Genomic DNA, 12512 nt, shown 5'->3' on the forward strand with positions numbered 1-12512 from the left:
AGCTAAAAATGACATTGCTGATAATCTGGGTGAACATCATGCTATGGGTAGACAAATTGTCTATTAGGACTATTTCTATTATACTGGAGATCTCTTCTACATATTTTTCCACTGCTAGAAAGAAACATAGTCCTGATAGTTCCAAAAATGGGTGAGTTACTTTTTCTTTCACCTCTATGCTGTTTAAACCTGAATGAAGCTTTTCTATTGGCTGGATCACTACTTGTATCACTATCACCAGTTCTGCTGTATGAGTATAGAACTGTTATGTGTATTTGGAGTTCTGCTGCTCTTCGCTGATTGAAGGTCAGACTGTAGTGTTCTATGAAGAGTCTTAAACGTGCACCTGATGAAGTGTTTACCCAAAACAGAGCCGGCCCTCGCTGACCCCGAGCTCCACCATCCCTGTGTTTCTACTGACCGTCTCCACTATGAAGCTGCACTTACCCAAACAGTAATTAAGCAACTGGAGCCAGTTAGATCCCGTCAACCAAGAGAAACTGGATACCAGCTGTGGGACGTTTTGTCATCTTTATAAAGGGATGAGGAGGACAAATCACTGCAGACCAAGATATGATCCTGCAAATAGTGTTTTACTCCTCTTCTCTTCTCTTCTCTTCGTTACGTTATTTTTCTTCTCATCTTCTCTTCTGTTCTCACTTTTTCTCTTTTTATATATTGTCTTCTGTCATTTCTTCTTTTCTCTTCTTTTCACATGTTGTCTCTCTTTCTCTGAATAACTCTCTTCTCTATATTTCTCTATTCCCATGTCTTTTAATATCTACCTTTCTGTTTGCTTCTCTGTACTGTTTCTTGATGCTTCTCTTCTATTTGCTTCTTTTCTTCTCTTTCATTGCTTTTTTCATTCTTTTCTTGGATTTTCTCTTCTCTTCTCCCCTTATCTTATGTTTCTTTCCTTCATTTTTTCACCTTTTCTCATTGTGCACTTCATTTCTCATTGCTTCTTGTCTCTACTTCTCTTATGTTTTTTTTATCCCTTTCTTTTCTTGTCTCATCTGATTTTTGCATTTCTCTCGTTGCCTATCTCTGTACTTTTTTCTAGTTCTTCTTATCTCTTGTTTTTTCTCTGCTATTCTGCTCTCTCCTTTTTGTCTCTTCTTTACTTTATTTTTTCTCATTCACTTGGATTTTGTTCTGTGTTTCTCTCCTCTATTCTAAACTCTCTCTCCAGATATGGGTATTAGTAATCCTGTTTCTCCTGAGTTTGATCAGTGCCATCTTTAGATCTGTTTTCAGTCTGGTATTATTAATCACAGCAGGTAAAGCTAAAGGTTGAGTCATGTGGACTACAGTTCTCCTGCCAGACAGTAAAGTTTGGTAATGCTAAAGGAACATGTGCATCTTGCTAAAAAAATGTTTTGAGAGAGAATGAAGGGGGAACAGATCTATAGATAAGAGGCTGATGAATACAGGTGTTATTTACATGGAAGTTTGAACAAGTCCAAACCCTGTTGATTCTGGAAGTTAGCAAACAATATATTACCCTGTTGAGTCTGGTGGTCATGCATGAGTTTTTTTGGTGACTCATTCACCTTGAGGTTTCATCCTGCACTCTGCAGCATATTGCATGTACAGTGCTGTGTGGGCAGTCACTGTTTGGTCTCTTGGGGAAGTTGTACTTTTCAGAAGGCAGGACTTTACGACTTACATATGACTTTGATGCTTCGTTCTTGATTCAGAATGTATTTACTACACAACATCTTTACTTTAATATATTTTGCTGCAATATTGATGTTTAATGTGTCAGATTGTGCACCTTCTTTGCACCTCTTTCTTCACGCCCACCTCCCTTTCACAAAAATGGTTCTTTATGGAATCAAAAATGTCTGACAGAAACCCTTGTAGCACCTTGATTTTCTTTAGAATCATAGTCATCATAGTGCATAAGGTGCTGGTATGAACGTATCGGATACATTTATGGTATTTCAGGAGATTCTGCACACCTCAATTTTTAATGTCTCTGTTGGATTAAAACTGGTTCACCTCTCAAAAATATCCATCCTAGCACAACGTTGTGGTCAGGAACCACCCATAATAAAGGGTTAGAGGATGGCCAACACTAATAAAGTGGCCAGTAAGCATATATCATTATATATCTGTAAAAAGTCTAGTCTAGACCACATGAGCATGATTCTGACTGACCTGTCGTTTTTATTCTCGTCCTGCAGGCCGTGGCAGCGACTCGGAGTGTGACATTCCCCACAGAAAGCTGCCGGACATGCGGCGGGATGATATGCTCGCACGGCGGACCTCGTGCAGCGAGCCACGAACTGCCTTGCCATTTAACCAATACCTGCCCAACAAGAGCAACCAGACGACCTACATGCCCACACCACTGCGACGGCAGCGCACTGAGCGTGAGGACAACCGGAAAAGCTGGAGCAATGCCACCTCCCCTATAGGAGGAGAAAGACCTTTCAGGTTAGCTGCTCCGTTATCCTTGATCTATCTGCAGTTTTTTACAGTGAAGATGTACTTGCACTTTCTTCCACACTGCACACGTACTGCTGCCCTGGTTTCATTATTTATTGTGACCTTCTAGAGTTTCAAAGACATGTTGTGGCAGTTCAGGAGAGATCTCTGGTGTGTGTGCTGTTGATGTTCTGTTAATTCAACCATTTTATTTAGTTTGTCTATTGCCCTCACCAGTGCTCATGTAGATGAATTCAGTAAATGCATTCAGATTCTCACTGCAAAGCTCTACAACCTAATAGAAAGTATTAGAAAGAAAAGTTGAGGCTGGTACTGTTGTACATTCTCTTGATTATAGAAGAAGCATTAGATGACCTTTTTTCACCTAAACATCAGTACATCTGCTCTTATCAATTTGTGGAGAGGTAACTCGGTTATGAAGAGACTGTGAAGCGGACGTGTCAGGTGCTGTAAGGCTGTCAGGGAAGACATTAGCCTAGCTAAGTTAGCCTAGAGCTAACTTAGAGCTAACCCAACAGCATCACAAGCACCTGATGCATTAACTTCAATGAAGTTTCATATTCAACTTATTACCCTGGTTTAGGATGTTCTGGTATGGGTTTCCACAAAATGGTAATAGCAGACCTATGGACATTTGGGTGGAAGTGTTTTTAGAGAATAATTTGGATGCTTTTTTTTTGTGCTAAAAATTGTGAAAATTAAGTGCAAAAGACTGCTGCAAACGACAGCTTAGGTTTTGGTTATTGCCACCAGTTGGAGGGGGCTGAACAGTTTTGATTTCGTAGGCCAACATCAGGGTTTTATATCTGATTATGGCTTCTACAGGAAGCCTGTGAAGGGTATGCAGCAGAGTTAAGTGGCTAAATGACAGCACTATACCTTCTTAAGATTTAAGAGATGATGTTTATCAGGCATCAAACTAAAGTTCTTGATCAGATTTGCAAGACTGAAAGCAAAGTATTGCTTAAAGGCAGGTATGAGGGGATTTCTAGATTATTTCTATCAAGTCTGAACAAAGTCTAATGGCCTACTTAGACTAATAGTTGAAGATCACCTTAGACATATTCAGACTCATATTTTTTGCAGTCTGATTGGTTGAGAAGCATTCTTAAAGTGAATACTAAGTCTGCACCACATAACCATGATATTATTTACCATTACACGCTCAGTCTCATGTTCTGTTGCTTTAAAGAACCATATTCAACGGGTAACCATATACAATAGCCATTAGTATCAGAATTGGCTTTAGTGTAGAGTCAGTTCCCCTTTACAGTTCCATCAGCAGCAGGTGTGGAACTCTGCTGTTATTGATCAGCAAAGTATTCAGCATTTTCAGCACTCTGTGACTCATTGCTGTAACTTTATGTGGTTTGACACTTCATCGTTGAATTTCTGTGATTCCTAAATGCTTCCACTTGCAGTGATGGTATTTATATAAAGTGAGTGTCAGCACTTTATCATGTGTTATAATGTACATTTTGTAAGAAAACACCCAATCCTGTAGCTTTTATCACACATCTGTGGCTAAAATCTTCTTTTATCTTTTATCTTAAATGTTCATACCCTTAGTTTCATGACCAGTGAGGGGGATCGGCACTGACAGGCGTTCATGCTTTTGGTCAATTAACGTCCACATCTGGTTTCCATTATCCAGCCCCCCCATTCCACTACTGTATTAAATCAACAGCGCGACTGAAAAGGGAAGAGAAAGTTCCCCACACTTTTCCTTTCTTAAGCCCTCTTCACGATGCCAAGCACTTAACATATTCCCGAGCTCCTTCCCCATCAAATCAGGCCATGAGGGAAAATTGGCTGGTTTCTGGTGTTGTCAAGAGTGCTATGTTGAGTTTGGCAGTGGATAAGGGTGTTGGGAGAGTGTGTGTGAGACAAGCCATCCCAAAACACTTTTCCCAAATGATCTGGCAGATGATGTGCACCCTGAGTCTTTATTTTGTCTGAATGTTTTGCCAGAAGCTAAAGCACTGGGTAAAATGCTGTATGTTTATGGCTGGGAAACACAAGGCACGGGTCATATAATAAACAAGTGGGGCTTTCTTTTCTCACATAATAAATATTAACAGCCTTATAACAACTACTAGTACTGACTTATTACAACTACATGTTGGGAAAAACATGGAATTATCTTTAATCTTTATTCTTTATATATATACTTTATACTTAGATGTTAGCACTGTTTGGTTAAAATGGACTTTGCACCCTTGGTGCAGTTTGTTTCTGGAGGTGTGACAACAATCACACTTGGGTGGGGATCAAAACAATTGCGCCCAATTAAAACCCACAAGAGGAGGTGATCTCGGTCCGATCTTAAATCTAACCTCAATCCGATCTAACTTTCAAATGGAGCCATTTAACCTGATTTATTTCTTATTCCATCCAGTAATTCCATCTCTTCTGCTGTCCCATGCTAAATTATGCTGAAATGCATGCTACTGTGGAATACATAACATTCTTTCAGTATTTAACCCCAGTCCAATAAATGGAGTCAACATGCTCACATGGTTTGTTGTGAGAATATTCTGTTGAATTTGCAGTTGTCCTCCTCTGATTTGGACCAGAGAAAGGTGGGAAAACACCCTTAATCATGTCATACAGCCATTGAAGGCTTGCGGCTTCCGGACAATCTTTTGCTTTCGCTGCTTGCGTTGTGCACGCACAGTAATTTCATAGTAAAATCAGCTTCTAGATATTCCACCATCAAAAGTAAGTGTTGTTATTAAACCGTGGAAGCGTTTAGGAACCAACAACTGACCATCAGACCCTGCAAAGCAGTGTCGGTCTCTTAAGCAGCATTAAAGCCATGAATGCTCTGCCAACTCAGCAGGGATTTTATTATTAATACAGTTTTTTCTTTCAGTTTCCATTTGGTAATATTTATATTTTAAATTTTAACTAGATAATATACACATTGAGGTTAGGCCTAAGTGTGTTCTCAGTTGTCTGTATTTGCCAATGACTGTGTATATAGCGTTAATTGCTACTATATCCATATTTACACTTGTTGGGAATTCCAGAGTTTTTATTTGTTTGTTTGTTTTTGTAATCCCTTTAGTAGCATTGCTGTTTCATATTAAAATTAACTTCCAGTTCTGTGCTGGTTCTGTGTTTTGTTTATAGTTAGAAAAATGATTTGATTATAGCCTGTAAATGTTTGCTTCATTATTACATAATTGTTTACACAATTTCTTCCTTCTTTTTTCTCTTTACTCCTTCCTCCTTTTACTTTCCCTTTGTTGCTGTTGTTGGTTTTTAACATTTTGTTGCCTTTTCCTGACCCTTTATTGGTTGTTTTGTTGCTATTTGACCACTGTATTTTGTGCTTGTGTGGTTTAGTGAAAGTCATTGTCTCACTCTAGAATCGTTTCCCTCAGTAACCAGTGTAGACCCTCAGTATGTAGATTTAGCCTCTGAAGACTATCCCTCTAAAAACCTCCTGTCTGAAGACTGTCACTCAAAAACTGACTCCCCCCTTGCTGACACCAAACTTTTACCCAAAACCCCACAAACTAGAGACTCCCATCCCAGCGTATCTCCATCCCCTCCATCTTCAGAAACCCAGGAGTCAGAGTGTACAGAAGATGATGATCCAGAAGAGGAAAAGGAGAAGACATCACTTACACCTATTCAGAACCTGGCTTCCACCATTGAAAGTCCATTGTCCACTGTGGAAAATGGAGAAGAAACTGACGAAAACAGCATTTCCCCGAAGACCACCTCTCCTACACAGCTGAACGATACAGGAATACTCCATCATGAGTCAAGTACCACCACTGATATAAGGTGCACCATACTCCCCTATCCACATCCTGTCACATTAGCTCTTGACTTGACAAACATAAAAGTCATTACAGGTCAGTACTAAGATAGAGAAATGATAAAGAAACTATAAACCTAAGTTTTAGGATGCTTTCAAAGCTACCTTTTTTGGTCCAGATCTTAAGACTATTCAATTTGGTCCAAAACAAAATAGCAAATGTGAAAAGTGGCAAAAATTATTTTAACCAAAAGGCCTGGGACGTTATGTACTTCCTATAAAAATGTAGTGTACGCTCAGAGCTCAAAACGTCTGTACACACAAAACAAACCAGATATATTAAACCGTATGCAGATTATAATATGCTAATTAGTGTTAAAAGGCCTTATTAGTAAAATGGTAAAGAAAAGGAACTTTACCAATTGAGAATTGGAGGTTTTGCTATCAGAGGTAAAGGCCATTTTTATTGATTTATTTATTTATTTATTTATTCTCTGTCCTCTGCGATAAACAATACATTTCGGCTAGTAGGGTAGTGGTGCATACTGTGCTGCAGTCACAGGAGGAGATCGTGAAACGCATCAGAGAGAATAACACTTAAAAATATCAGTAATGTGCTCACTAGCATTAGCCAATCAATAAAACCATTCCTAAAACATAATGCTGCCTCTTACCTTTTTATACTGTTGCAGTTTATATTGTTGCCTTGTTGTATGGGCTAGGCTTTGGGTCTGCTGGTGGCTCTACCACCTTACCCAGTGGCACAGCGAGCCTGTGTTCAACTATCTCTCCAAACCTGGACCCAATTCATCAATGAAATTGTCTTGTAACTGAACAATAGTTCAGTTGTTTACTGTTTAAAAAACCCTCCTTAGCACTGCCAGCTGGGCAATACTGTTTAACGGTGGTGAAAACTAATTTAAAGTAAGCAATACTTGATCAATTAAAAAGCCTTGATAAGCTTCAGTCTTGAGTCACTAGATCGGATTGGGGCAGTCAGCATGATGTTTAGCTAGTTGAGACGTTTGTCGCCAGTTGGCTGGTTTAGCTTTTAGCCTAGCTTCACTACATTTACAGCAAAGCCTCGTTAAATGAATGAAACCATAGAATATAGCCAGACATTTTCCTTTAAATGCTTTTTAAACAGGAATTCCAGACAACTAAAATGGAAACATTGACATTTAATGACTTCTATTAACCTCATCTCTTTACTTGCCACCAGTGTTGTATTGCATCTTGATTGTGGGTCAAAAGCTGCAGAACCTCAGTAGCAATCAGCTTCAACTAATTGAAAAAACATATTTAAGAAAGTTTAGCTGAGTCATCTGATCCCTGCTTGTTGTATCTGCCTCCTGCTGAGGACTGCTGGAGTGTTCCTCATGTTTTGTGCATGGCTTTTGGTTGTAGGGAGGAAACTACAAAGCTCCTTCATCTTCTGTTGGCTGGGTCTTACTACTGGAGACTAGACACCAGTGTGTTACATTTTATCCAGTGTTCAGGTTCTGGCCAGGTACTTGGTCTCTCTGGACATGCAGGAGAAGGCCAGACAGTTGGGGTTGAAGCTTCTGGGCAGTGTTTTAGGTATCTGATTTATGAAGATGTGGAGAAAACTCTGCAGTGCTTCCTGGATGCAGAAGCTGAGATTGAGCCAGGTCATTCAGGGTGGTATAGGAAAGGTTTTTAGATGCTCATAAAATAGGGTTAATCTAATAATCAGAATGAAACAGAACATGGAGAATGTTACTGGAAGACCCATTTAATGTGGGATCATAATGCAGTAAGTTTTCCCATTACAGTCTTTAAGTCCAGAAGTAGAAATGGCTATTCAGTTAGCATGCTTAACCTGTGTGGTTCCTTTGTATAATAGTAAACCCATTGAATCATCTGTTATTTCAGCTATAAACAGAACATTGCAGTGCTGGTGATTTATTCTGGGAGGTTGTATTTTCCATTTGGTTGATGATTACAGCGTTAGTGTAGTTAGACTGTGCTTTTGGTTCAGTCCACTGTTCTTCTGGACTGGGTTCAAATACAATTTAAAATATTATTTTTGTGACACATCCCTTGGAGAAAGAGCTGTGGCCACCGGGATCCAGTAGTCACCAAAACAAAAAGACACAGAAAGCAACCCAGAACTCGATGCAACCCTTAATTGACTTAAATCTCTTACCCATACACAACTTAATTCACTATATATTCTGGTCCTTCTGTTGAAAAAAAGTTAAAGAATTCAAGAATTGGGCTTGAAATACATGTTAAAATATGTTACTGATGTGCAGCCACGTGACTTATTTTAATCATAAATTCTACTCTATCCAATTCTATCATTCAATCAGTTAACCTTTATTTTTACTTAGAAGTGTATGCAGGGTCATCCTCATTTCCATACAGCCAAGCCTTTACACCAGACAGGGATTAAAGAGAGAAAATTAAATCAATATTTAATCACCATGAAAAAAATCAAGCTAAAAAAAAAACTAAATTAATTGTAACTAATGTAAAGTATTACATTAGGACTAAATTAATAAAACTACAAAATTTGGATAATTGAATCTACAAAAGGTGCTAAAACAAGAAAACAATAAAGCATAAAATCTAAATCAAAAAGAGAGACTGATCAAGGACACTAAAATTAAGCCAAAACTAACTATTAAATAATAAAAATAAAATAAAATCTAAATAATAAAATCTAATAATTGCTAATAAAAGTAAATGGTTCATGATTTAAAAAGAAACAAGTATAAAGTCAATAGCATTTTTAAAGAAAAATAAAACTTTACAGCAGTAGTCAGTGCCTATACTGTAAAGCCAGACAATTGTAATGCTCTGTTCCAGTTATTCTGCCTGTCCTACCCACACACACCCACACACATTATACTTTCACACATGCAGTATTATATAATACACACACACATGATGTGATCCTATCTCTCACCTAGATATACAGCCACACAAACACACACACACACACACACAGTAACTCCTGCACCCACATACAGAACATATGTCCCACCCAGAGGATGAGGGGAAATGAGCAGGTTTCCTGTGTTTGACCCTCAGCATAGCTGAGCTGGGCTGAGCTGCTTTGGCTCATTCAGGGACACGGTTAAGAGGATATTATGTGGCTGAATGTTCCATTATAAGCAACATGATCAGAAAAGAATCTGGAAAGAAACATTAGAAATGAAAGTCTAACATTACATAATTAGACATGGCATAGCCTGTGTGGTCCGCTTCTGTCTGGTGGAGTTCGGTCTGCCTACACAATAGTTTAACACAGTTGTGCATTGGCTCATTTCAGATCATTTACAGCCTTCCCTCTGCTTCTCCAGCTCCTGTGAGTCAGTTCTCCTGTGAAGTTTAATTTACCACACCTGCACTCAGCCCCAAATCCTGCTGAAGGCCATGTCTGGCTGGATCAGGTGCGTTAGGTTTGGTTTGGAGTCAAACTCTGCAGGAGAGCAGATTCCCAGGAATTGGGATGGACATGTCTAGTTTAGATAGATTTTCTTTCCTGTCAATTTAGTTAGTTTATTTTTTTACCAAAGTTTTGCTAAATGCTTCAAGCATAGTACTGTTCATTTTTACTGAATTGGAAGTGACGATGAGCAAATAGGCTCAAATGTCAAAAATACACTACACCCTGGCATTCAGCTACTTTAAACTAGGGGTGGGAATCAATATTATCACAGTACAATATTATCACAATACGCTGCCCACTAAACTAATAATATTGTGATACTGCAATTTTGAGATACTCATCACAAAACAAATCTCTACAATACATTATGCCATTTGTGTTGCTAAATAGGATAAAATACTCCTAAAGAAGTAAATACCAGAAATCATGGATTTATTGATGTCGGTTTCACAGAGTGTTTGGCTTATTTATTTGATTAGCGCCACCAAGTGGAGTAATGATGAAGCACTAATTTTAGAAAGTCAAATGGGGAAGGGGGGTGAACCTTAGGGAGTTTAGCCCAAAACACACAACTATAATTAATTTATATATTTAGTACATGCCTTTTTTTGCACATTTAGATTGTTTTGTCCTCATGTTACCTATAACACCCATAGTCAAGCTGCACAGTGTGAGGTTGATGCCTCACCATCTGACACACACTATCAGGCCTCGCTTAAACTCAGCTCATTGTCACTGACAAGATATCACCTATGGCGTCACATCAATGTCAAAAGTGCTCGACTGAGTGTTTTGCGCTCAAGTTTTGAAAGGGGTGGTTTTGACAGTTTGGGGGCGGGGTCAGGGTGGCCTACCTCAGGGAGATGACCCCAGCCCCGCCCCCAAACTGTCAAAACCACCCCTTTCAAAACTCGAGCACAAAACACTCAGTCGAGCACAAACTGCAGCAGCAGGTAATTCACACAGTGCGCGAGGAAAAAAAGAACCCGAGAGGAGAAAAATAAAGCTCGAGAGCAACATTTTCTTCCGCGCGCACAACATTCCCTGTTTGTTGCTCGCAAGTTTCACATTTGTGCTCACGGACAGTTCATTTACACACTCAAAATGTTAAAACACGCTGGTTAATTTTTTCCACCTGGTATTTTTGCGCCCTCGACTTTTGACATTGATATGACTCCATAATCACCTTAGAACTCATACAGATCTAGGCTAAAAATTTTAATACATTTTTTTGGCATGCCAGTGTAATGTTTTTCTAAATTTAAGTATAGTGTATAATTAGTTTAAAAACTATATATAAAAAAGTCCTGTAATAAAAGTAGGTATTATTTAATACTCTTAGTTCTTTTAGTTTAGTACTCAGATGAGGCTGATTTTACATGCTCCTCAGCAGAGTAATAAATGTCCTCAGGGAGCTGTTAGGGAATAATATAGAGGAAGTGTGAAGTTTTCATAATCAGTCCAAAGGCCAGGGCTTCACTGCAGTGAAGTTCAAATGAGGTTAAAAATAGACTGAATCAGCCTTTGAGTTAAATTAGCCAATCATTTGATCTCACGTTTGAACCTGTGTTGAAGAGAACACGGCTGTGTCAGCTTTGTTCCCACAATGCTTTAAGACGTTGTTTAATGTGCCGTAGTGTCTGTGTGTCATTATTTCCCACAGATTAGATTACATGCTGGTCACTTCCTTTATCTCTACGGGATGAGCCTCCACACTGTCTGTCTGTAACAAGACTGTGTGTGTAGACTGTGTGTTGCTGTGTGTCTGTATTTGTGGGTGTGTATGCTGGCATGGGGCCGGCGGTGTTGGCCTGTGCCAGTCGGGGTGGGCATATGGCGCTGGTGCTTTTGGGAGGGTGTGTGGATCTGGGTGCCAGTCGGCGACCACTGTGTGTCCTTTGTGCACCAGGGCTAGAAAAGAAGGGGCTTCTTCTGGGCAGACATGAAAGAGCTCCATTCAGGAGCGTCCCATCTCTCACGCATCCAGCACTCGCAGTGGCACTAGCACCCCAACGTCCAGCCTGTTCTGACAAGGAGAGGCAAAGGCAGTTCTCAGCACTTCAAGTGTCTGCCAGACACGGCTTTAATGATATTTAGGAGGGTCAGTCATCTTGCTCATGTTAGTTACTTGGCAAGAAGAAGAGGCCTAAAGGAGGATGATGGAGGATGTGAAATACTGGTGCATACAGAAGTGCTGTACTGCAGAAAAGGTGATATTAACAGTATAAATATCTGTCAGTAGAATAAGATGATGCATGATCAATAGACTGACACCAGTCTTTTCAGGATTGCATCCAGAAACTGTCATCACATCCCTTTTCCTTTCCTCTTCTACATTGTTCATTCTCTTCCGTGCATTCATGTTTTCTCCACTATAGTTGCTTCAGCGGGCGGGTAATGCCTTTTTTGTTGCCTTCTCCAGTGTTTAAAATCAAATATAAGGATCATGGAGAAGACATAGAGGGTTATTAGTACAAGGCGGTACATCTTTGGTTGTTTTGATGCAGCCAAAGTCTTGGCGGCCATCTTTGCAACAGGTAGTTAATCCCAGTCCCACAAGAACAGGCTCTGATATCTGTAAATAGACACCACAAAAAGTGAGTTTTGCATAATATGTCACCTTTAGGGAAATAAAATGCACACATTCAGAGAAAATTACACTTATTCTAAAGTACTATAACATTTAAAAATCCGTTTTTTTTCTCATTTTAATTGTTTTCAGGTTTCAGGTTTGTTGCATTTTTGTATTCATACCTGAAATCCGTTTTAAGCATCAATTCCACGATTCTGTTCTTTATGTTCTCTGAATTGTGTAAACCATAGTAGCCGATTATTTGTATAACTTTTGAAACTTTTGGAGGGCAT

General features: G+C 39.3%; 1 protein-coding gene across 8 annotated transcripts in view; it reads left to right on the forward strand.

Moving 5' to 3' along the window:
• limch1b (LIM and calponin homology domains 1b) overlaps positions 1–12512 on the forward strand; it is a 187168-nt gene that overhangs the window by 133672 nt on the left and 40984 nt on the right. For 5 of the 8 annotated variants that reach the window (XM_049484417.1, XM_022683579.2, XM_049484418.1 and 2 more), the window contains exons 8-9: positions 2190–2442; positions 5806–6252. In XM_049484417.1, coding sequence (XP_049340374.1) covers positions 2190–2442; positions 5806–6252 — 700 coding nt within the window. The remainder of the gene's footprint in view (positions 1–2189; positions 2443–5805; positions 6253–12512) is intronic. The other 3 variants (XM_022683583.2, XM_022683586.2, XM_022683588.2) reach the window with 1 other exon arrangement.

This window comes from Astyanax mexicanus, chromosome 10, assembly GCF_023375975.1.
Source record: "Astyanax mexicanus isolate ESR-SI-001 chromosome 10, AstMex3_surface, whole genome shotgun sequence".
NCBI lineage: Eukaryota > Metazoa > Chordata > Actinopteri > Characiformes > Acestrorhamphidae > Astyanax > Astyanax mexicanus.